At 36.3% G+C, this 26,617-nt stretch overlaps 1 protein-coding gene across 4 annotated transcripts; it reads left to right on the top strand.

The window, feature by feature from the left end:
- Nucleotides 1-40: 40 nt before the first annotated feature.
- TMEM59 (transmembrane protein 59) lies at nucleotides 41-21,958 on the top strand. 4 transcript variants are annotated; one of them, XM_079117937.1, is made up of 9 exons: nucleotides 41-393; nucleotides 4,010-4,042; nucleotides 5,000-5,105; nucleotides 8,399-8,493; nucleotides 11,047-11,199; nucleotides 13,490-13,571; nucleotides 14,534-14,615; nucleotides 19,574-19,682; nucleotides 21,325-21,958. In XM_079117937.1, the coding sequence occupies exons 1-9, from the start codon at nucleotides 205-207 to the stop codon at nucleotides 21,478-21,480; spliced, it is 1,005 nt and encodes a 334-aa protein (XP_078974063.1). In that variant the 5' UTR covers nucleotides 41-204; the 3' UTR covers nucleotides 21,481-21,958. The 4 variants fall into 4 exon arrangements, with proteins under 4 accessions (XP_078974063.1, XP_078974062.1, XP_078974065.1 ...); XM_079117936.1 differs by having other exon boundaries at nucleotides 14,531-14,615; XM_079117939.1 differs by lacking the exon at nucleotides 4,010-4,042.
- Nucleotides 21,959-26,617: the final 4,659 nt, after the last annotated feature.

The raw sequence follows: 26,617 nt of genomic DNA, 5'->3' as shown, positions 1-26,617 counted from the left end.
CCCCACGCCGGCCTAGAGGTTCCTAGTCCCGGAGGTGGGGCCCGCGGCGGCAGTTTCGGGAAGGCCCGGGCGGAGCCGAGGCAACGGCGGAGGCGGAGGCGGAAGCGGCAGCCGGCGGGGCGGGGAGGGGGCTGGCCCGGAAGGAGGAGAAACCCTGAAAAGAAAACAGCAACAAGCGGAGCTGCTCTGACAGTGGGGAACAAAATGGCGGCGCCGAAGGCGAGCCTCTGGGTCCGGGCCCAACTGGGGCTCCCGCCGCTGCTGCTGCTGACCATGGCCCTGGCCGGAGGTTCGGGGACCGCTGCGGCTGAAGCGTTTGACTCGGTCTTGGGTGATACGGCGTCCTGCCACCGGGCCTGCCAGTTGACCTATCCCTTGCACACCTACCCCAAGGTAGGGCCCGTCCGAACCGGGCTTCCACCTTTCCCTTGCTGCCAATCTCGGCGCCCCACACCACTGTCGGCCCTGGGACCCTGGCAGTGAATCCGCCCTTGAGCCGCGATCTCCCGTGTAGCCCGTTTCCCTCCCTAATTGTGCCTGCACCCCGTTCTTGCTTTCATTACCGGAAGTTTGTGCTGCACTTCTCGGTGATAGGCTGGGGGACCCCAAGATGAGAAGAACGCGATCGCTTTCCTCTGGGAGTTTGCGGGGCGGCGGCGGAGTCGAGTGCTAAGTGGGAGGAGGACGCGGGTGATGACTGCGGGTCCTCGCCTGCAAGCAGCGCCAGGGGTAGGGAGGGAGGTGCAGATGCACGGGGCCGCGGAAGACTGATTCGTACCCATGTTTACTGAGCGCCTCTGGTTCGGGAGCGCAGAGTGGGGAGTCAGACAAGTAGACAATTTCACTATAGTCTGAGCAGTGTTAAGCAGCCTCAGGAGTTGTGAGTTGTCCAGCAAGGGCTTCCGCCTGTGTTCGTATGTGGCCGTTAAGACCTGGAGTGTCTTGGAGTAGCAGCAGTTAGGTTTCTGCCTTAAAAAACAAAAGACAGTTCTGACTCCTCTGTGCAGAAGACGGAATCCGTAGGGTGGGTAAAGATTAGACTGCCCTCAGAAGGGTGTTCACAGGTTAGGGAGAGGAGCACTCCCTGCCCCCTGCCCTAGCCCCTGGCTGCTGCCTTTAATTCCGTCCCACTTCTCAAAGTTGTTTTTCAGCTCCTTAAGATCTCTGTTTACTCAGCATTCTAATCTGCTTGGCGACTCTCCCCACACCTTCCCCACATATAATTTGGGTATATGCCCCCCCACCTTACTTTATAAATGCTTTTGCTGATGTTGCTGGACTCTTTTTCCCTTGTTTCCCCTTCATTTCTTGTATGCTATTTGCTTAACCATTGTGACTTGCCGCTTTCGCCCTCTGCAACTACAGAGTAGCTATGAAGACAGTTCCAGTGACATTTAGGATGTTCCGTATTGGCAAGTGTTTTCAGGTCTTTTAAAAGCTCTAAATGGTTTTACTTTCAGTACTTTGTTTACTTAATCGCATAAGGATTATCAATTTTAAAACAGGAAATAAGATTTTTCTAAAATTTTCAGAGTGGAAGATATCAATCGAGAGAAATGAGAAATTAAGACTTGCAGACTTAAATCAATGAATACTGCCTCTAACTACATTATCATCTTCTTACAAACAGATTTCATATCATTAAGAGACTGTTATGAGGAAACTCATTAATATTGATTTGGACTAGAATTAGACTAAGACTTACTTTGTATTATTCTAGTGTTTGTTTCCTTTTTTGAGATTTTCCTAACAAATATGTGGTATGAGGCAGAATATTGGAAAAATAATTAAATAATTTGAAAGGATATACATCCTGGGAACCTTTCAGTACTTTTTAAATAGCCACCATTCTGTAACAATTGGTGTTTTATTGATAAGTCACGTTTATTTATTCATTGAAGCCGTTCTTACCAGAAACTCTAAATCCTATGGCTCCCTAAATGTCCTGGACTTAAAATTTATTGACTCTCTACTATCTGTTAACCTATATGATGGGGAATTTATCATATTGGTTTCTCTAATTCTCACAACAATCATGCAAAGTAGTGTTTGTCAAGTAGTGTTTTACAATTAAGGAAATTGAGGCTAGGATAAGTTAAGTGACTTGCCCAAGGTTCTATGACAAAGAAGTAGTGAAACAGGAATTCAGTTATCAAACTGGCTGCCCCATGCTGCCACCTATTATAAAATTGCATTGCAGGTATTTAATATATATATTTCACTGATTTCTATTGGCCCTACACCAAATTATTATACTTTGCCATTCAAGAAAAAGCAGTGTGTGTTCTAAGAAATTAAATGAATTTATAAGCTCACATAGCCTCTTTTGATCTTATGCTTGTAACTGGAACATAGAAATCTCATTTTAGTTACTCATATTTCAGAATTAATTATTTATTGCAATAAAGTAGAATACCTGTTTGTAAGTAGTTATTATATTTTATCCTTTGTCCTTAAAAGTGAAGTTGCATAATTTGTCAGGGTTCAAATATAAGAGGCATAAGTCATCTTAATCACAAAGCTAATTAGAGCCATTGTGGTAATTTAAAAAATTTTTTTTAGTTGTGGATGAACACAATTCCTTTATTTTATTTTATTCATCTTGTGTGGTGCTGAGGATTGAACCCAGTGCCTCACATATGCAAGGCAAGGACTCTACCACTGAGCCAGGATCCCAGCCAATTTTTTTTTTTTTTAAACAAGGTAGACCTTGGAACCCTGTAAGCCTGCTTTTTATTTCCAGATCCACTATTATTATGTTTGTGCCCTTGTTGATCATAACTTCATTTTCTCACCTAAAAAACAAAAAACACCACCTCACATTTTGCAGTGCTAGTGTGAGAATTAAAGATAAAATGTGAGACACTCGTAGCATAGTGCCTAACAGATAACTGTTTTTTCTGTTATATATTACAAAACCATTTTGGTGTGTGTAGTATTACTAGTGCTGAATAAGTGGAGAATAGTTAGCTTGACTTAGCTCAAGATAAGAAAATGCATTAAAAGCTATAGGTAAATCATTGAGGGACCGAATTACTTAGCTGATATTCAGTGTGGTGGGAAGTACCATTTCTTTCCACCCTATGTCAGAGGCAATGTTTTATGCAAGCTTTCCAGTCATTTGAGATACATGAGCATGAAATATTTACTGTACTTGGAATGATAATATGTAGAATATGAAATACTTAAAATGATATGATTCTTAATAAGCTACCAGTTGAGTGCCTACATTGTCCCTGGTGTTATATAATATGCTAAGTGTTAATATGGTACAGACTAACACCATGGTGTATGTGCCTGGGAGGGAAGCTAAGGCAGGAGGATCCCATGTTTGAGACCAACCTCTGCAAATTAGGGAGACCTTGTCTCCCAATTAAAAATAGAAAGACTTGGGCTGGGGTTATAGCTCAGTAGTAGAGCGCTTGCTTAGCACATGTAAGGCACTGGGCTTGATCCTCAGTACCACATAAAAATAAATAAGTATTGTGTCCATCTACAACTAAAAATATTTTAAAAAAAAGACTTGAGATGTACTCAGTGGTAAAGCAGTGTTCAAGATTGATGGAAGAGTATTATTCTCATTTTATAACAGAGTCTCAGCGAGATTAAGTAACTTGCCCAAAGTTGTACAAAGCAAGTGGAAAGGCTGAACTTCCAATCAGGGCTGATTCCTGAACCTTGACTCTTTTTGCCTGTCATATGGTTTTCTGAAATTGGTACTGGATGGCTCTTTGGGTTGGTTTAACAAAAGAAAGCATAATCTGAAAATGAAATGGCATGTGGTATAGCTCATTGTTTAATTTCACCTTAACAATAAATGCAGCTAAAACTGAGGTCCAAAAACCTTTGAAATTGTATAATAAAACTTATTTGATATCAGACCTGCAGCCATCTCTTATGCATTGTTGCTGCTACATTAATTTTACTAATTCTTCTGCCAGAAAGAAATGCATACCATTGTATTCCATTAGTTGCTAACTGGTGTATGCACATGCTGTTTCCTTATTAGGTGCCTGCCAGTTTGTACACAGTGGACCACGCAGTAAGTTGAAGGGGCTTCCCCATATGCATTAGTCTGTTTTGAAACTATATGTATTTTTTATTAAAAAAAAAAAAACCTGTTGAAAACACTGTTATTAGTATTATTAAGCAGGTACTACTTTTCAGTAATGAAGAACCATATGTCCATCCTATTCTGAGCTCCCACACATGTACAATGATACTTGTAATTATTGTTTCCCATTTTAAAAATCTGTTGTTTCACATTACCATTTGTTAAGTACCTTCTATGTCTCAGGCACTGTGCTAGGAATAGGTGTCTTCTAGAATTGAGGAGTTTGGAGATAATAGCTGTTGTCTCCTTTCATAATGAGAAAACTGAGATTTTGACAGGTAAAGTAACTTGTGCTGTTTATCCCTTAAATGGTTTGATTCAGGTCCACCTAATTGTAGTTGCTTTTTCTATGTTACTCTGCTGTTGTTTATGTTTGCAGTTCAGGTAAGCCAAGCTTAAGACATTCTTTCACATAAGCATCTTTATAGATTTATACCTATTTTATCAATAGGTCTTTGTGTCATCATTTGCCACATGAAGCTAGTCACCATCGGCCTAAGGTTTATATAAACATGCATGTAGCAGAAGCACACCTTTGGTCATGGGATACTTCTTACTTTCTCCCTTTGTTAGGGTTCTGATTATGTCACTGTCATTTTTATTTTTAATTTTTTTCCCCACAAATTGTGACCACAGAATATGGGAAAAAGATGATAGTTTTAGCTACTAGACTTTTTTCATGGTATCTCTTTTAAAATGAGGAACTAAACCCTCTTTATGTTGTACAGATTTTGGGTGTTACCCGGCTCCTTTCATTTTTTTTCTTACAGTTATAAAATTCATTGGATGGTTTAAACCCTACTAACTCTGCTTTTTTCTTGACTTTTTTTCACCTGAGAGAAAAATCTTATTTTTGGTAATCCTCCCTGTTCTTGACCTCCCCAGGAAGAGGAATTGTATGCATGTCAGAGAGGTTGCAGACTGTTTTCAATTTGTCAATTTGTGGATGATGGAATTGACTTAAATCGGACCAAATTGGAATGTGAATCTGGTAAGAAGCTATGCTAATGACATCAGCTGTATATAACATTGGTGTTTTCTTTGAGTTGTATTATGTTTTTATGTACTTTTCTTAGAAAATGACATACTGTTTAAATTAGTCATCCAGCATATTGTAATTATTATGAATTTAGAGTTTTAATAGCTGTTTCTAGAAATTTCATGGACTTTAATTTTCATCTGTTTGTTGAGATAGTATTTATTTTGTACTACGGATAGAACACCTTTGTTTAAATATTCTGTTTCAACAAAGGCAGGAGTAATTACCCTACTTGTAATTCATCACTACTGTTTCAGAAGCAGTATAATTTTCCTAAGCCTTTCAATCATAGGTTAGTTAACTTAACTTGAAGGTTTTTTACTGAATCAGGCCTTTGACTCAGTATTTAATAGTATATTCTTTGTTGCTCATGGAAATAAAAGAAGTAACCAGAGGCTTTGTCACTAGTTGAATCATCGTTCTTACCTTTTGCTAAAAGAGTTGTTTTTAATAAAAGAAATCTATAATCAGGACTCAGTGGACATTTATAAATAACTATAATGGAATTTTCCCCTTGTTACAGTTTATTCAGTGTAGAGGAGGCACCTTTCCCCCTAGGAACCTATGCCATGGTTCATAATCAGTCTTCTGTGGTATTGTAACCTTATTTTTATGGCTCAGTCTTCTAACTGACCATCTTTATATGTGCATAATGCTGTTCAATTTAATATCTAGCACCTTTGAGAAGTGTATTATAAATGTATGACTGAATTGAGAAGAAAAAATTGTTATATTGATGAATTATATCACAAGAAAGAAATGGCTTTAATGAACGAAATGGAGAGAATATGTCTGATAAAAAGCCATTTTAACTTTAGAATCACCTACTAAAGAACATTTTCTGGTTCAGTTTTCTTAGAATTTAGGGTGTTTGTTTTTTTTTATTGTAAACAAATGGGATACATGTTGTTTCTCTATTTGTACATGGAGTCAAGGCATACCATTTGTGTAATCATAAATTTACATAGGGTAATGTTTTTTTTGTTGTTGTTAAGATTTATCCCATTTCATACCTCATCTAGCATGGTTTATTTTCAAATTACTGCTAACATGGTCTTTTTGGCTGGTACTCTTCCCCCAAGAGATTAAATTGTAGAGATAACATTGGTTGGAATGAATTTCTGTGTTTTAAGTAAGGACAGCTTCTTGTGTATTATAATAATGGTTAGATATAGGCCATGTATATACCAAAACAAAGCAAGCAAATGCAATCTTGGGGATATTTGCGTTAAAATATGTTTTCTATTTCAATTATCAGAAATTTAGCCAAAAAGAGAATTCTATTTATTTTTTAAATTTTTTTTAATTAAAAATCATAAATTTACATAGGGCAATGTTGTTTGATTCATTCTGTTATTTTTTTTCTTCTCTTCCCCCCCACCCCTCCCACCTCTCTTTTCCCTCTATACAGTCCTTCCTTCCTCCATTCTCACCACCCTCCTTAACCCTAACCCTAAACCTAACCCTAACGCTAACCCCTCCCACCCCCCATTGTATGTCCTCATCTGCTTATCAGCGAGATCATTCGTCCTTTAGTTTTTTGAGATTGGCTTATCTCACTTAGCATGATATTCTCCAATTTCATCTCCATTTGCCTGCAAATGCCATAATTTTATCATTCTTCATGGCGGAGTAATATTCCATTGTATATATATATGCCACAGTTTTTTTATCCATTCATCAATTGAAGGACATCTAGGTTGGTTCCACAATCTGGCTATGGTGAATTGAGCAGCTATGAACATTGATGTGGCTGTATCTCTGTAGTATGCTGATTTTAAGTCCTTTAGGTATGGGCCAAAGATGGGATAGCTGGGTCAAATGGTAGTTCCATTCCAAGCTTTCTGAGGAATCTCCATACTGCTTTCCAGAGTGGCTGCACTAATTTGCAACCCCACCAGCAATGTATGAGTGTACCTTTTCCCCCACATCCTCGCCAACACCTATTGTTGCTTGTGTTCTTGATAATCGCCATTCTAATTGGGGTGAGTTGGAATCTTAGGGTAGTTTTGATTTGCATTTCTCATATACTAGAGATGTTGAACATTTTTTCATATATCTGTTGATTGCTTGTACATCTTCTTCTGTGAAGTGTCTGTTCATTTCCTTAGCCCATTTGTTGATTGGATTATTTATATTCTTGGTGTAGAGTTTTTTGAGTTCTTTATAGATTCAGGATGTTAGCGCTCTATCTGAAGTATGAGTGGCAAAGATATTCTCCCACTCTGTAGGCTCTCTCTTCACATTACTGATAGTTTCCTTTGCTGAGAGAAAGCTTTTTAGTTTGAATCTATCCCAGTTGTTGATTCTTGCTTTTATTTCTTGGGCTATGGGAGTCCTGTTAAGGAAGTCTGCTCCTAAGCCAACAAGTTGAAGGTTTGGACCTACTTTTTCTTCTATAAGATGCAGGGTCTCTGGTCTGATTCCGAGGTCCTTGATCCATTTTGAGTTGAGTTTTGTGCAGGGTGAGAGATAGGGGTTTAATTTCATTCTGTTGCATATGGTTTTCTAATTTTCCCAGCACCATTTGTTGAAGAGAGGCTATCTTTTCTCCATTGCATATTTTTGGCCCCTTTGTCTAGTATGAGAAAATTGTATTTATTTGGGTTTGTGTCCATGTCCTCTATTCTGTACCATTGATCTACCTGTCTATTTTGGTACCAATACCATGCCGTTTTTGTTACTATTGCTTTGTAATAGAGTGAATTTAGGGTGTTAAACTAATTGCTTCATTTTATTTTTCCCTTGCCATTCTGTTACCCTTTTTTCTCAACTAAGTGATCCATTTTTTAACAGTAATCTCAAATATTTGTACAAATCACTTAATATTTACTATTTCATTAATCTGAGGTAGGGAGTGGTATTTCCATTTTAGACCTTTAGAAATCAATAATCAGAGGTTAAACACCTCATCCTATTACAACAAATGATGGAGCTAAGACTTTGAATGACATCTTCAGGGCACTAGTCCATGCTTTTCTGCTATATGAATGCCATCATATAGCCAGAACCTGGGTGTGTAATTAATAGATTATTACATGAAACATTTGACTTGTGGGAGGGAGACAATGTAGAGTTCTATTAAAATAATACACTTTCTACTATTACCAAAGTTGGAAATTCATGTTGATGAAAAACTTTTTTAAGTGTAAGAAATTACTTTATAAAATGCCAAATCCTTTTTTTCCCTATCCATTCTCTTTTCATCCCGTCTCTTTTTAAATTTGACTGCTTTTCTCTTTCAGCATGTACAGAAGCATATTCCCAGTCCGATGAGCAATATGCTTGCCATCTTGGTTGCCAGAATCAGCTGCCATTCGCTGAATTGAGACAAGAACAAGTATGAAACAACGTTGCCTTTCAAAATTGCCTGCTCCATGGTTCTGACTTGTATTGGTTGAAGTGCTTAAACCCATTTGATCCTGTTTTAGTGTTGTATTTTACATTTTGTTTTCATCAAACAAATTATATTTGCAAGTAAAAATCAATTGAATAATAACTTCTAAACAATGCTTTTCTGTTAAAAATTATATTTCTGTATTTTCATTTCAATTCTTATGTTCAATGGAGATATCCCATTTTACATATGAAAAAACTGAGCATAAGAGAAATTAATATTTGAGTCCTTGTTCTGCATCCCAGTTGCCATTGCCTTAAATCAACTAATCATCATTTCTTACCAGTATTGCTAAATTAATTTTCATAATTTTTCCACTTTAACCCTTACTGTGGGTCTAGATATTTGTTTTTTTAAATGCAAATATTATGTCATTCTTTTATCTCCTGTGAATTTATTATTCTACATAATTCAGTACCTCCCAAATACATATAGGTTAAGTTCAAACTGCTAATCCCAACTTAGCTCCTGATTACCTCTCCAGTGTCATCTCTTAAAATTCCCTTCTCCTCATACTCTGCTCCAAACATACTAGCGGAAAGGTTCTTAATTTTTACATAGGAAATATAGTCACATGGTACAAAACTCAAAAGATAAAAATGGTATCTACATTCCTATGAAGAGTATGTTGCTATTCTTCTACTCCCCATCTGTGAAAAGTTTCCTGTTTCTGTTAAGCACTAAATTTTCCTCCATTATGTAGCCAAGATTACCAATACAGAGGAATTTTATGCATATAAAAGAATATACATATTTATTTTTTGTAGATGTAAGTATAAATGAAGAACTTGTACTCATTTTTCCACTATATATTTCATATAGGTGTATCATTTATGTAAGCAATCCCTTATTTGTAAACATGTAGGTTGTTTTTAATCTTTTTCTTTTATAAATGATATTCTATATTGTGCACATTTGTGAATACACCTATACAGTAAAATCATAGGTATAGAATTGCTATAAGAGGTATGTGCATTTTTAATTTTGAGAAAAAGAGCAACATATTCCTCCATGGGACTTGTACCAGTTTTTAAAATTAATATATAATTCGTGTAATATGAAAAACCCACCCTTTAAAGTGTATAATTCAGTGATATTTAGTGTATTCACAAAGTTGTGCAACCTCATCACCATCTGTTTCCAAAATATTTTTGTTACCCCCAAAAGAAATTTCATACCCATTAGCATTCACTATTCCTCCCACCTCTCCCCAACCCTTGGCAATCTATCGTAATTTTAATTTGTATTTATCTTAAGCAGCATTAAGCATATTTTCAAATGTTTAAGAGCCACTAAACACTTAAAATGTTTTAAGTTCCTTTTCTGCTTATTGTGTACATATTAAACAGTTCTTAAGTTATGGCATGCTATTTCATGTGTGTTTCTACTCCCGTGTACCTAGTGAATCCTTGACTCTAAACAAGTGTCATTTCTTTATGAAACCTTTTTTTAAAAATATTTTTTAAGTTGTTGATGGACCTTTATTTATTTATATGTGGTGCTGGGAATTGAACCCAGTGCTCACATGTTAGGCAAATGCTCTACCACGGAGTCACAGCCCCAACCCCTATGAAACCTTTTAACTATCTCTCACCCCACTTTGGATTAGGTGCCTCTCACTATATACACATATCACCCTGTGTTGAACATCCATTTTATATAGATTATTCAGATTAAATATAGATATTCATTGTTGATTAACACACACACGATCCCCAGGTTCTTTGAATTTGTAACATCAGTAAATGCTTGTTCAGTGAATCTTTGAAAGATTTCTCAACTATTCAGTGGGAAAATTGGATCCTGAATATAGGTCTTCTGGTTCTAAAAAAACTGTTTTCAAATATCTCATAATGCCTCACTTTGGAAGTATAACAACCCAAGCTATCCCTAAAGTTCAGCAAGTATTATTTCACACTTGTGCTCTGGAGGATCCCAGTGCTGCTAATAAGTCAGAGTTAGACAGGAGGTGATATCAATTATGTTAAATATATCAGTGGCACCTACTACATATATTCAACCCTAAAATAAACTCCTCACCTGACTCTGTTACCAGATGTCTCACATGTTATGCATATATTCTTTCAGTTGATTTTTTTTCCCTTCTTTGTTTCTATTAGTGTTCATAATAGTGTGATTTATTCTACATGAAAACATTAAAGATGAGAATGGTATGATTTGTCCCCTCCCATTCTACCTCTTAAGACCTTATTAGCCTGTATTTAATCAAATCTTTAGAGTCCATATTTTTGGATCCAACTCAAAAGCCTGTTATTGTGATAGAGGGGACAAGTAGCTTAAATGTTTGGTGCAATTAAAGGAGCCTGGGATTTTAAGTTTTGCCATAGTTAATTTGCATAGGTAACTAAGAGTTTAACGCTAGTGATTATGGTAAATTCATGTAATTATTTATTCCATAGCCTAGTAAGGAGTTGAGGAATATTGAACATACATATATAATGTATTCCTCATGATTTAAATTTTTTGGTTTTTCAGCTCATGTCCCTGATGCCAAAAATGCATCTCCTCTTCCCTCTAACTCTGGTGAGATCATTCTGGAGTGACATGATGGACTCTGCACAGAGCTTCATAACCTCTTCATGGACTTTTTATCTTCAAGCTGATGATGGAAAAATAGTTATATTCCAGGTGACAATCATGTTTCATAGATCCATCTAAATAAAAACAGTAAACATATTGGTCTTAAATAATGTCTTGGTGTATAACTGTATACTCAGTCACTTACAAATAAATATCATCAAATAATAATTACTTATTTGACCTTCATGAAAATACTGGACATCAGGACACAGTGTAATTTACCCTTTCTTGTGCCCTGGAAGCCTTATCTAAAGCCCTTTTGTTCTTACCTAATTAGAACTCTGAATCATCTAAATTTTATTGCGGTTAAATTAATAAAAATGAAATCTTTAGATATTGGAGATAAGAATAATATATTTTTAACATAAGTAGTGGTAGATAGCATGTAGATATTAGAGGAAAGTAATATGACATGATAAAAGTGCTTTTCCTCATAATTCTTTTAAGAGAACTATGGAAGAAACATTTTTCTTATTAGAGGTAACTTTTGCTCTCATTGTTTCCCATGTGATATGATCATAGCTGCTGTTCTTAGAAAATTCTGTTATACTAGGCATTTTACATATACAGTTATCCCTGAGTTATCTATGGGGAATTTGTTTCAGTAATCTTTGTGGATATGAAAATTTTAAGATGCTACAAACCTTTATATAAAATGGTGTAGTATTTGCCTATAACCTACACAATCCTCCCATGTACAGTCATGTGTCACTTAATAATGGGACACAGTTTGAAAAATACATGAGTAGGCAAGTTCTTTGTTGTGTAAACCACACAGTGAGCACTTAAACTAGGATGACTACAACATGACTGCATGTTGCAGTCATGGAACCACCATCAAATATGCAGGCTGTTGACTGAAACATTGTTAAACAGAGCATTACTGTACTTTAACTCATTTTGAGGTTATTTATAATACCCAACACAGTGTAAAAGATAGGTAAATAGTTGTTATACTACATCATTCAGTGACAATGGGGAAAAGTCTATAACAGGTTCAGTACAAATTTTTTTCCAAATATTTTTGATCCATGATTGGTTGAGTCCATGGTTACAGAACCCAAAGAAGTGAAACCCATGGATGATATATGGAAAGCCAACTATATTATCTCACATCTTCATATGACTTTATGAGGTTATATTGTCCCTATTTTATTGTGATGAGGGAACTGTGAGTTTAGTCTGTTTAAAGTCATGATGCCAGTTAAGTGACAGAATTAGGCTTCAAATTCAGGGTGCTTTAACTCAAGGCCAGTATACTACCTTACCATGCTGTCTTCCATTTAATTCAGTAAATTCCTCAAATTTACAAGTCCATAAATTATGTTGGGACACTGTCTTCCTCTTAGATAACATGGTACACCTTTTAATTACTGCTGTTTAAGTGGTTTACTGAATGACTAGTATGTCATTTTGAGCACTATCCTGAACTTGGGTTCCTTGTACCTAATTTGGTAGTAAGTAAAACTTTAAATTTATGGGCATGGTGGTACATGCCTGTAATCCCAGCAACTTGGAAGGAGGCTAAGGCAGGAGGATTGCAAATTTGAGGCTAGCCTTGGCAATTTAGGGAGGCTATGTCTCAAAATTAAAAAAAAAAAAAAATGAGTCTGGAGATGGAGCTCAGTGGTATAACATTCACCTAGCACATGTGAGGCCTTGGATTCTATCTCCAGCACTGAAATAATTAATTCATGAGCAATTCTATGTTCTAAAGCTGCTTCCATTAAAACTTAAGTTGACTTGGAGTGGAGCCCTTACTTTTTCCTCATTAGATGTGAGATTAGCTGTTTCTTTCTAGAATTTGTGTCAATTTGACTATAACTAGGATAGCGAAACCCCATTTCAGAGAATTAGAGCTATATAAAAGATGGAAAATGTGGCGTGTTTGCCTATAATTTATGAATTGTTCATTCTTAGAAACGAATGGAATGTTTTAGATGAGAAAAAAATAAATGTGCCTAGCCAGAATTTTTGACAGCTGAACTATTCCTGATCAACTAGAGTTAGAAATTATTTTTGCAAAGTCCAGTGTTTAATGTGGTGTTTTGTCATAATTTGCCTCTTACTCTCCCTCTCTTGCTCTTTTTTCTCTTTTTGTCAGAAAATTAAACTGATTCAATAGTTGATGATGCCAGAAATCTGTTTCTTTGCAAAGCATTAGATCTAATGTTCAGGAAGTGCAATTAAAACATATTATAATTGATGTGTTTTATTTTTTATACCATACTTCTGTTACTTTTCTCAATTTAAATGTTTAGATAATGTTAAAGAACTTGCTGTGGAAAAAAAAGCTTACGAAAGACAAATGACTTAACTGCTTTCATTATCATTTTAGTCTAAGCCAGAAATTCAGTATGCACCACAGTTGGAGCAGGAGCCTACAAACTTGAGAGAATCATCTCTAAGCAAAATGTCCTGTAAGTTTTATTTTAAATGACTTGGATAAAGACATTGGCAGTCAAATCTGGTTATAGTAGGGTTGACTGCCCACCTACAGCTTTCTAATTTATTAGGTCTGTGAGAGGATCAGAGAATTTGGGTTTCTACAAGTTCCACATTTTGCTGATGCTGCCAGTCTGGGGACCACACTTAAGAACACTATTTTTAAAATATTTAGGTTGTTTCATTTTTTGAGTATCAACTAATAAAATATTCTGATATTTTCCAATAAATTAACCAAATAATGAATCTATCTCCAAAGTATGAGTTCCTTATTCTATTTTTATTTTTATTTTCATGTTAGAAGTGAATTTTAACTCATAGGAACATAAGACATCAAGCTAAAGCAGAGCTGACCTTTTAAATTTTACAGACTACCAAGCAGGGCACATGCCAGTAATCCTAGGTAGTCAAAGAGTCTGAGGCAGGAGGGTCACAAATTAAAGACTAGCCTGGGCAGCTTAGTGAGACCCTGTCTCAAGATAAAGAATACAAAGGACTAAGGTTGTAGCTCAATGGCAAAGCACCCCTTGATCTAATCCCTAGTAATAAAGAACTTTATTTTAGATGCTGATTTAATTAACCTTCTGATTATATTGGTGGGTGGGAATGGTGGATGATTATAGCACATAGATGGTCCATAAGACCATCTTTAATTAGACTAGAATAAACTAAATTCTGTAATTCAAGCCCACATGTAATTAAACAAAAAGCATCAATGTCAATAAGAATTTGAAAGTAAAACAGGAAACCCATAATATGGTAGAATATCCATTTGGTTTTTGATGTATAAAAGGAACTTGCAAGCATATAAATGTGTCAAGATTACATGTATAAAAACTGTTGAATATCTGTAGAGTGAATATATCTAGAAGCAGACATAGGAGACTAGCTTTTAGAATATAGGATATAATAAATTTGTACTTTATTATTTCAGCAGATCTACAAATGAGAAATTCACAAGCACACAGGAACTATCTTGAGGACGGAGAAAGCGATGGCTTTTTAAGATGCCTCTCTCTGTATGTATGCCTCTTTTGGGTAGAGAAGATAAATTAAGTATACTATTTTAAAATTGATACATAGTTATACAAATTTATGAGGCACAGTGTGATATTTTGATATGTGTATATATTATATAATAATCAGTAATTAACATATCACCTCAAACCTTTATCATTTCTTTGTGGTGAAACATTCAAAACCATCTCTTCTAGTAATTTTAAAATGTATAATACATTATCATTAACTGTAGTCACCCAACTGGGCAATAAAATGCCAGTACATATTCTTTCTTCCCAATTATAACTGTATGCCCATTGACCAGCCTCTTCCCAGCTCCTCCTCTCCCATGTTACTTTAGTAAAACCCAAGCAGAGTGTTTTGTTTTATTTTGTTTTCCATAGCACAAGAGCATTCTTCTTGTTAGGATTCCTAGATAAATGTTAAGAAATATGCTTCTCCATATATTTAAATTAAGCTTTAATTTAAAGTATGTTTGAATGGTTTGGGGATCAGATTTTTGTTTTTGTTTTTATCTGCATGACCAGATATGAGACTTGAGGAGACAGATAAAGACCATAATTAAGAAAGGCTTTGTATTAAACAATAAAGAATGTCATCTCTAAACCAGGGATTCTTAAGGGTGACAAGGCAAAGTGGGGAGGCAGGAGTAAAGGGTACCTTATTCTTTCTTAGGAAGGACTGTTGAGCTTTCTGAGGTTGAGAAGAGGATTTTATCAAAGTATACATGCTTGCACTCCTCCAAGGGGTTCTAATATGAGCCTTCTCTGCTGCCTTCCCCACAAAGGGGGAAAAAAAGGAAAGAAAGTGGGCCTTGTCACTTATTGATTGTTTTCTTCTGCGTCAGATAACAAGCACTTCTGTACAGCTGTTAACAGGTCTGTTTCACAGTGTGTACACTCTAGTGGGCTGTTGTGTCTCAAATATAATGCTATAGTTGTCCAAACTTTGTGCTTCCTTTAATTTCTTACTATAAAAAGTTTCTTGGAACTTAAAAATTAATCTTTTACTAAACAAAATGTTTAAAGATTGTGTGAGAAAATGAAGGTTTAACTTTAAGTTTCTTCTTCCTTTCAATTATAAACCTGCTCCTGACTTGTGCAAAAAAGAAAAAGGCAGTTTTTTATCTTGTCATTATTTTGGTTGTTTTTGGAGTTTGGTTTGTTTTGTTACAATTATAAATTTGTAGAAACTTAAATAATTGTTTCATCTTAAATTATCTTTGATTTTCAATACTGCATTACCAGCCTTTTTTTGGAGGGGGAGGCGTACTAGAGATTGAACCCTGGAGCACTTTACTACTGAGCTACCTCTCCAACCCTTTTGATTTTTTATTTTGAGACGGGATCTCACTAAGCAGCTTAGGGCCTCACTACGTTGCTAAGGTTGGCCCTGAACTTGGAATTCTTCTGCCTCACTTCTCCTGAGTCACTGGGATTACAGGCATGCACCACTGTGCTTATTAGTACCTGGCTTCTTACAGGTGACTAAACTGCCTTTTGTCATTATATTTTAGGTTCTTTTAAATCGGGTAACATTTAAAAATAAATTTTGTGAATGTTTAACTTAGGAAACAACTAACTTTATAACTGGAGATTTTTTTCCTAACAAGTGTCTGGGTATAAACATGAATTATTATCATAGTATCCTATACTTCAGTGAAAAGTTTTTAACTTTTTTTTTTTTTTTTTTTTTTTTTTTTTTGGTGCTGGGGATTGCACTTGCTGAGTACCACTCTACAACTGAACTACATCCTTTTTCCCCTCAGTAATCTCATTTGACTCTTGGCAGAATGCCCTATAATAAGTAGGTGGATCAGTGAAATGAATTCACTACCCCCAAAGTTAAACAGCCACTATGTTAAAGTACAAATCTAGTTTTGCTAATTCTACGTCTTCTATTGATCCTGTTCTGCCATAAAGTATCCTAATTTTTCCATGATTATTTACAAGATCACCAAGCCAGTTAGTGGAATCTGGTCTTCTAACTCTTCAATAGTGTTTTTTATTGTACCACATAACTGTTATGGAGATAGCCTCATCTGCAGAATGAAAATTAAGATCACATTCATTTTTTTCATTTGTCATTTCTTTCTATCATGTGCCAGTCACTCTGCTAAGGACTTAACACCTAGAAAATATGGTCAGTCTCTGCCTCCATGTAGTTCTAGGATCTAGACCAACATGGAAAATAATGAACATCACAATAGCAATATACACACAGCATACCACACATGTCTCATATACAGAGCATAAGGAATGTACTGAAATCTGTTGGAAGTTTCAAGGGTAAGATTACCAAGAAACTAGAAGTAAGTCTTAAATGATGAATAGAGTTTTTTGCTAGTTGTAGCATATATGTCAAAAAATTTTTCAGATAAACTGTCTTCCTGCTAAATATGAGGTATATTACTATTTATGGAAGTCTAGAAGAACCAGAAATTGGACCAAAACAGGCTGATAGGAACCAAACAGGAGTGGCAAAATAATCAAATCTAATTATCAGGAGGAAGCCTCAATGTGAAGGACAGATTAGAGGATCAGGCTGGAGAGGTTTGGTAAATCAGCAAGAAATTATGAGGCCTGAACTAGGGCTGTGGACAGGCAGAATAGAATGTAGTAATTTTTTTGTTACCGAGGTTGAAGAAGATGATGAACTCTGTAAGATTAGCCCTGGTTTTCTTTTCTTTTCTTTTCTTTTTTTTTTTTTTTTTGTAGTACTGGAGATGGATCCTAGAACCTCACATGTGCTTTGCAAGCACTTTGCCACCAATCTACATCCCTAACCTTTTTACTTTATTTTGAGACAGGTTCTCACAAAGTTGCCAAACTTAGGATCCTCCTGCCTCAGTCTCCTGAGTAGCTGGGATTATTAGGTGTGTGCCATCATGCCTGGCTGAGCCCCAGTTTTCTATCTTAACAAGTTGCTACTGCAATCCAATTACCAGATGTATCCTCATTCATAGAAGTAGATTCCTTAGTACTCAGGTTAGGGCTGGATCATATAGAGAAAAGTAGGTGTTTTTTTAAGACATGTTGGAGGTGCTTTGGAAATCATATATTGATTTTTTTTCATTAAAAATATTTCTTACTCTTATCTTTTTAAATTGTAATACTTAAGGCATTACAAGAAAGTTTCTTTCTTTTTAATACAATATGTTGGTAAGTATAGGTATTTATTAGGCAGTGTCTGATGAGCAGAGATATGAAAAATGAGACTACCACATTGACACCGAATTTCTCCACTTCTGCTGGAACGTGAGGTCTGCACAAGCTACAGGTCTCTGCAGTGGAGAAGTGTTGAGGCTCTTCATGGTGGGCCATGCCTTCCAGTGTTGTAATACACCAGCAGCTCACCATTAATTTCTTCTTTCTCATGAATTGGAAGAATGAAATCCACAGTCAAGGATGAGTGAGTGAAAGAGTAAGACTTATTGAAGAATAGAAATAGGAACAACTCCCACTGGGGTTTATATAGCACAGAAGTTTACATTATATATTTAATGCTATTGGTCCAAATTTATGCTAATCAGGGTTTGGAAGTACTAACTATTGATGCAAAATTACTCTAGTTAGAATTTGGAAAAGTACTAATGCTATTTGTTAGCCCTGAATCCCATTCAGGGTTGCCTTACTTCCATTTTCTCCAAGTGAATCATACATGTTCAGTGTAGTGGGGGTGGGGTCTGGAGCTGCAGTGCTGTGTGGAGCAAGTGTCCACTGGGCAGTGTTGAGCTAGCTGTGGTGGGATGACAGGTCAGCGTGTCTTGACCCACCTGGGGCATTGGTCTTCCCCACCTCAGGCCCACCATTGTGGTTGGCTCCTTGCACTCGTGGCAGGCCCACTTTCCACCTGTACTCAGGCTGGCCCTCTGTGGCTCTGCAGCTCTGCCACTCTGCCGCCACTTCTTGGCAGGGACCTGTGGACTGACTGCACCGCTTGGCAGCCAATGTTATACAGTTTTTTCAGAATGAGACTCTCTTTCTTTCTTTTCCTTTCCTTTCCTTCCTTTCTTTTCCTTCCTCTGTCCCTACCTGCTTCCCCTCCATCCCACACTCCCCTGTAGTGCTGGGATCAAACCTGGTGCCTCATGTGTGGTAGGCAAGTGCTATACCACTGAGCTATCCCAGGCCAACAATTAGACTCTTAAATATTAAAAAAAACTTGACTTTTACCTGTTCTTTAAATCGTTTTTGTTTTGTTTTAGGTACTAGAGATTGAATCCAGGAGCACTTAACCTCTGGGCCACATTACCTGTACCTAAAGATATTTTAATCATAATGAAAATATAACTTATCTCTTTATTATCATATACTATTATAGTTTCAAGGTGCCTCATAATAGATGAGTTCTTTTAAATTCAAGTGCGAGTAAATTGTAGCAAATTAAATATTTGAATCGTTATAGGTAAGCTGACTTCTGGAAACCAGTTGTGAGTCTATTTATAAAACAAATGATTATTTTGTCATTTACCCAATTTATAACTTAACTTTTTGGGATATTTAGTTTCTTAAAGTATCATTGTAATACCTTGCAAAAAATAACATGTGACACTTATATGACTCTTCAATTTATAGAACACTTACTCGTCTTATCTCGTTTAGTAACTAGAAAGTACCCTTGACAATAATGTAGTTTAATTGTATGTATTCAGTAGAAAGTATGTTTGATTTTATCATTATCATCATTATTATAAAAGTTATATAGCCATTTTACAGAAGCTTTAGAAATGGAGGAAACGACATCATATCACCCTAATAGCTGCTATTATAATGTTTCCTTCTATTAGCATGTTTTTAAAATACTTTTAGATAGTACACAAAGCTTTGATTATATTAACCAGGTAAGTACATAAGCTGTTTGCCTTTAATTATTGACTCCTATTTTTTCATTTTATCAAATTTTAATATGACCAATTTTTTTTTTTTTTTTTTTTTTTTTTTTTTTTTTTTTTCAGTAACTCTGGGTGGATTTTAACCATGACTCTTGTCCTTTCGGTGATGGTGTTGCTCTGGATTTGTTGTGCAGCTGTTGCTACAGCTGTAGAGCAGTATGTTCCCTCTGAGGTAAATTTAATTCTAACCCTTGGGCCATTTTAAGACTGAGCCATATGAAGCCATTTTAGGTGCCTTATTTGTTTAACTTAAAAAACAAGGCCTCTCTACTAATAGAATAAGAGAAGATTTGATGGTTTTAAGCTAGTTGAGGTTGGCACACATGAAAATTACAGGTTTGTAGCATAAGAATCATTGTTAATGGTTTTCTGTGATGTTAACTACCATGGTGACGTTTATGTTGATTGTCTTGAGTAAAGTGTCTCTTCCTGGTTCTCTGAGACTGAAAAGAAGTATCAGCATTCAATTCTGAGTTGAACCTCTTAAAATCTTACATTGCCACAAATTTAAGGAGTAATTATTGCTTTAGAAGCAGCAAAACTAGGCTGTTTGATTCTGAGTTGTTGTGTTCTAATAGCTAACCCCCAGAGAGCAAACACTATTGTGACTTAATTGATAATTAAAATTTAACTGACCTAGGAAACATAACTGTCAACAAGGTAGAGAATTTTTGTTTGGGAAAATGCTATAATTTGATGATTCAATTTAGCTTTCAAGGAAAGAAAGTTATTTATATAACTAAGTATAAGAAATGATCTTTGACATCAAATCCAACTGAAATAAACTGGAGTTCTCTTCTGCCTCTAAAGTACCTTAGAAAAGAAGAAATGCTGGAAATTAAAATAAAATCTAATAATAAGTCATTGTCATGGTTTAGTAGATACAGGTACCTAGAAAGTAGGCTAGGATAGTGTTAATAACTAACATTTAAATAGTTCTTTATAATTTGCAAAGTATTTTCACATATTTTGTATGTCAGTACAGTGTCTACCAATATTCTGCAGCACGTTCCATTATTCCATTTTATAGATGAATAAACAGGCTTACCGAGTCTAGGTGACCTTATTGAGATTGCAAAGCTGTGAAAGTATTGAGGCTGAAATGAAGTTCATGTCCGTATATTAACTCCTATATTTTTTTACTGTATACCCCCTTACCAATGGCTAATAAGGTGTTTAGTTGAAGTGGCACAAATAGTAGTCGTATAAAGTGTTAAGGAAAGCAGAGAGCGTGCTATACTCTGAAAGAGACTGTACTTCTCTAAGAAGATATGTTTTCTAGAAAATGTGTGGGAAATATCCATTTGGATGTATTACTTTTAGGCTTTAACTCTATGTGAAACCATACTTGGCCGAGGTAATAATTTTAAGCACATTTTTTATTATAAAAGTATTATAATAGTTTAGAAATTCACTAAGAACTTTTTTTTTGTTTTTTTTTTTGTTTTTTTTTTCCGCGGTGCTGGGGATCGAACCTAGGGCCTGTGCTTGCAAGGCAAGCGCTTTACCGACTGAGCTATCTCCCCAGCCCAAGAACATATTTTAAGAAGCAGGAAGGTTACTCATCCTGTATAGAATTTTATGTTGCCCTTTTTTTAAAATTTTTGATACATATTAATGTTTTTATTTCCTGTTTTAGAATATTATAGTATAAATACCCTACCACTTTTTGGTATTTCTCCTTTGTTCATTATAAAAATAATTTTATGTTTTGTGTAATGTTAGAAAAATCACTCAGATTTTCTTGGCCAAAATCACTTGGAGAGGTTCCTAATAATCCAAATTACAGATTTGTGCTGATTTTTCTCTTGCAGAAGCTGAGTATCTATGGTGACTTGGAATTTGTGAACGAACAAAAGCTAAGCAGATATCCAGCTTCTTCTCTCGTGGTTGTGAGATCTAAAACTGAAGATCATGAAGAAGCAGGGCCTCTACCTACAAAAGTGAATCTCTCTCATTCAGAAATTTAAGCTTTGTTTTAAAAAGTGTCATAGACACTTAAATTTCCATTCTTCATAGAGCTTTTTAAAATGGTTTCATTGGTCATAGCCTTAAGAAATCACTATAAATGCAAATAAAGTTACCCAAATCTGTGAAGACTGTATTTGCTGTAACTTTACCTGTATTTTTTTTCCTAGTAATTTAAGACATGGATGTTTGGGGTTGTTTTTATTTTACTAATGTCTGTAGCTACTTTGTTAACTGCATTGGATTTTTTTTTTCTTTCTTAGCCAAATTCTATGAGCTGATCATTGTTCTTCCCCACCTCCTGCCACGATACTGTCAGTTATCTTAGCTAATAAACTGAATACCTAGTAGGATATGATGCTTCTGCTCAAAAATGGCCCACAAACCTGTAATTTGAAATTTAGCAGAAAATGCTGTTTAATGACACTACATTTTCAGTTGTATTGGACTGAAATTATTAAAATTTTATTTGAATTATTATATGCTGAAATTTGAGTATCTGATTTGCTTGGTCTTCCCTCCTGCCTTTACTTAACCCAGAAAAGAATTGTTAGGTGTTCCATGTCTACTGCTATGTAATAAGATAGCCAGGGTTGAAGCAGAAATGATCCTCTCAGTAATACATTTAATGTCATTTTGCACAGGCTGTATGTTTTTGTTTAGTGAGTCTTTCCAGAGAACTGTTTGTCCTCTATTAGTATCAAGAATAAGATAACAATATTTTCAGAGAAAATTTTTCATTTTGACACTAAGAGTTATACTCTTGTGATACAGAATTAGGTATAAATTTCACTTGACAAAAACTAATATTACTATTCCTCTACGTATAATAAAACAAATGTAAAAATAAGAATGCTATCAGATAACAATATGTCAGAATCTTAATATGATTCATTATACCTCAAAATACGGAAAAACTTTGTAAACCAGTACTTTCCTTAAACACAGAGTATGACTGACAGTTCCAGTAGTGCCATTTGACTAAAAAGTGAATCATGCACTCACCCCACAACCTAGTCTTTAGATTTCTGAGTCAAAATATAGTTAAGCAACTTATTAAGTAGGACTTTAGTCACAAAATGCAGGCTTTGGTTTTTTAAATAGTTTGACTAGATTTGGAAGATAGAGGACTGGAAAGTTTTGAATACATCCAGATGAAGAGGAGGGATTGCTAACTTGTCATTGACAAAAGACATTTCTTACTTTCAAAGAAAACAGGGAATAGCTTTGAGTTACTGTTTTTGTTTTTTTTTTTTAAAAAGCAGCCAAGTTGTCTGTCCCCTCCATAGTGTATGCTTATATTTCTTAATCAGACACGGGTTTAATTATAAAGCAAACTGAGGGGGAAAACATACAAAATGCTGCAGTCTTACAGAAGTCGAGAGCCCACTGTTAAGAAAGGCCTCCCTTACAAAAACAAAGCTATATAAAGAAATAGCTAGATAAGAAGGAACCACTATACAATAGTCCTATGTTCTTCCACCTCCTCCTTGAAAATGTTGGTCCAAGACTGGGAGTGTAGCTCAGTGGTAGAGTGATTGCCCAGTGTGCATGAGGCCCTGGGTTCAGTCCCCAACACAGCAGAAAGAAAAAAAGTATCAATTTAAGTTTAATCAAACTATTTCTACTCTTGTTTGTTAGAGATAATTTGTTGTATGTGGAAACATATTCCTGATAATTATTAACCACTCAAGTATTTGTCTCCTTTTACTTCTAACATGATTAAACCAGACTGAGAATCTCACAATTGTATACATCCACACACAATTAATTAAGAAAAAATACCTGTGAGTAGGGCGGGGCTGTAGCTCGGTGGCTAAGTGCTTGCCTTACATGTGTAAGGCACTGGATTTGATCTTCAGGACCACATAAAAATAAAGAGACATGCTTTCCATCTACAACTTCAAAAAAAAAAAAAAATACCTATGAGTAAATGGCAGAAGGATCAAAAGAGGGAAGGGGAAGGAGAGGTACTGGGTCCAAATTAGACCAAGATATAGTCCATGCTTTTATAATTATGACAAAATGGATTCTAGTGTCATGTATAACTAGAAAGAACCAATTAAAATTTTTTAAACCAAAAACAAACTGACATTTTCAAAATAGGCTTCACTTAAAAAATACCCTCCAATGTATGTAGCATAAAAATGTTTCTGATCTTGAGACTCTCAACCAAAGCAATAAACTGAACCTCCAGGTCCCTTCTAAAATAACGACTTTGCCCTTCAACAGGTGTGACTTCATGTGGTTCCTTATGAGATAGGTATTGTCCTCTCTGCCAACCAGAAGCATCTTCTGAGAATCTTGTCTCTGGCCTAAGCAAATTCTCCAGGTCCTTGAGTCTGGGTCCAGGTCTCTCACCTAAGAGACATCCTAATTCAGGTGATTATATAGAGTGATCTAGGCCCAGGTTGCACATCTTTTCACAGATCTTCCTGGGCACTCTTATGATACATTTTGGTAAATCAGAAATTACCAGATTATCAGGCCTATCAGTCTTATCTCGGATTCTTACAGTGCCTCATCAGGCAATCTGAGCTGCTGATCAGATCGCGGAAACTTGCTTTGTTATTCTAGCCAAAAGTCAGCAACCTTTTTTTGCTTGTGAGGCTTTATCTTAGAGAAGTGAGTCACTTTTATCAGTTTTTTATTTTTTATTTTTTTGGTGGGGGGTACCAGGGATCAAACCCAGGGGTGCTTAACCACTGAATCACATCACTAGTCCTTTTTACAGTTTGATACAGGATCTCAGTTGCTTTGGGCCTTGCCAATTTGCTAAGGCTATCCTTGAACTTGCCATCCTCCTGCCTCAGCCCCAGTCACCAAGATTACAGGCCTGTGCCACCACACCCAATTAGGGTTTTTTAAATGTATAAAATAGCTTCATTTTAAGTTACATGAACTTGAGTATCTTAGGACAACACATTGGGGATAGTGATCTAAAGGTTTCTGGTTACCCTTACTACCACACACCAAGGCAGTGATTTTGCCCAGACATTCTATTATAGATCCATAGTTTTAACCATGCAACAACCAGTTGAGAGCTTAAATGCCTGGCCCTGCTGTAGGTGAGAGGGCTACAGTAAGGCCTGGTGCCTGACCAGATTCTTATAGTCTAAAGAGGGAGGTATTATTATTAATATAAATCCCTAATTCCAGGAAGAAGAAAGCCACACTAAAACCTGGAGGGAGAGGGAAAGGGAAAGTCTGGTGAAATACAGGGAGCAGTGTCTTAGGCAATGGGAACAATAGGCTGAAGTACCCAGAGGCAGGTAGGTAGGGAGCTGAATTGTAGACTTGAGATACAGCATAAAAAAGCATAGCAATAGACAGGATAATCAAGGACCTCCTTAAACCTGGTCTTGATCCTGAACACAGTGGAGATCGTTACAAGGAGTTCAGCAAGAGGGTAACTTTTAGAAGGATTCTCTTGGACAATTATATGGAAGATAGGGCATGGTGGCTCGCACCTATAATCCTAGCAATTTGGGAGGCTGAGGCAGGATCCTAAGTTTGAGGTCAGCCTGGGCAACTTAATGAAACCCTATCTTAAAACAAACAATAAAAAGGGCTGGAGATGTAGCTCAGTGACTCAGTGGTAAAAATTCCCCAGTATTGAAAAAAAGAAAAAAAAAACTACGAAAGGTAGACCAGAGGGACAAGTGTCTAGCAATCAACAATATATAAGCCTCATAGTTTTTTTTTCTTTAATGCCTACTAATCCTATTTTCATTTATTTTACTGATTCCTCAGCCCTTTTTATTGTTTGACACTAAGTTATTTCGGGCCTCACTAATTTGCTGAGGCTAACCTCGAATTTTCATTCCTCCTGCCTCAGACTCCTGAGTTGCTGGGATGGCAGGAGTGCACCACCGCACCAGCTATTTTACTGATACTTTAAAGCTCTTATCTATAAGCCTACCTTTTCCCCCACATTGTTGTTTGGATGGTAGGCCTAACCCTGGTCTCTGTGTCTTGGTCACAGTCAGTGCTGCTAAGCAAATTGGGAAGTTTGCTCTATGGGTCCTGCTTCTCAGCAGACTGCTTCTTATTGGGCTAAATTCAATTACAATGCTAGTCAGTGTCCCACCACCCTCCAACCCTGGGTTTGCCTGCCAGCCTCTCTGAACTCAGTGTGCTCTTTAGCCCTTCCTTCCAGGTGTCCAGTTGCTAACCATGTCCTGTTGTCATGTTTGCGTATCATCAGCTTGAGTTACCTTTTTAATCTCTTTTCTTGACTACTTGTTCTAGAATCTGGGGCAATTTTATTAAAATGTTTTCAAAAGTTTGTAACAGAGTCGTGAAGGTGTTTCTTTATTCATACAAAATAAAACTAAGGAGTAGTTCTAAAACTCACATAATTGCAAAGTGATTTTAAGTATGTGTAATGACTGTCATGCACCTGCCTGTGGTTTCTGTTGACGGTGAAGTCATAGGGACCACTGATAGTGCTGTGGGTTGCTGTCTACATTCATAATTGAAGAAAACGTTACCTTTCAGCTAGAAGTTGGTAAAAATAAAGGTTTTTTTCCCCCACCCAAGTTCACCAAACCCCTGGTTTAGAAGTTGTCTCGTTTTACTTGGCCACTGTAAGAGTAAATTATTTTTGTTTGCTTGCTCAGTTCTAAATTATTTGGGTTTGTTTTCCTGCTTTTTTTTTTTCCTGCTTTTTTAATGTTCTTTTCATTCTTGTTTTTGCAAAGTTAAAACAGCAATAATTGAAGGCTTGGGTGGAACGAAATCAGCAATTGATTGGAAATGAAAGGTTCAACAAAAGCTCTTGATAATGTTACCTGCTTAAGGTGCATACTGTCATGCCATCATTATTGGAGCTTCAAATCTGTTAATTTCATAATACGTAAGTGTATAAATTTCAATAAATATTGGATCATCTGCAATAAATGATATTATGATGCCGTCGTGAAAGTGCCTTAGATAATTCATGATGGGGTTTGTTGATCCCCCACTGATATCTGCCAAGCCCTCCACAGCAGTCTCACACCTCTACTTAAATGGATCCTCATAACATCTCTCTAGAAAAAGATGGGGTTAATGTCTCCATTTGACAGTTGAGGAAACAATCTCAGCCAGAACTCCAGGGCTGTGAGAGGCAGGAGGGAGGAGGGACAGATGCGGAGG

This window comes from Sciurus vulgaris (genome assembly GCF_902686455.1).
Source record: "Sciurus vulgaris genome assembly, chromosome: 1".
NCBI lineage: Eukaryota > Metazoa > Chordata > Mammalia > Rodentia > Sciuridae > Sciurus > Sciurus vulgaris.
Note: the sequence above shows the minus strand (reverse complement) of the source record. Positions and strands in the feature narration are given on the sequence as shown.

Coding starts and splice junctions, on each gene's coding strand:
- TMEM59 (XM_079117936.1), top strand. CDS start 205: ATGGCGGCGCCGAAGGCGAGCCTCTGGGTCCGGGCCCAACTGGGGCTC. Junction 4,043..4,999: donor TGTACACAGTGGACCACGCA/GTAAGTTGAAGG, acceptor TGACCTCCCCAG/GAAGAGGAATTGTATGCATG. Junction 19,683..21,324: donor AGCAGTATGTTCCCTCTGAG/GTAAATTTAATT, acceptor TTTCTCTTGCAG/AAGCTGAGTATCTATGGTGA.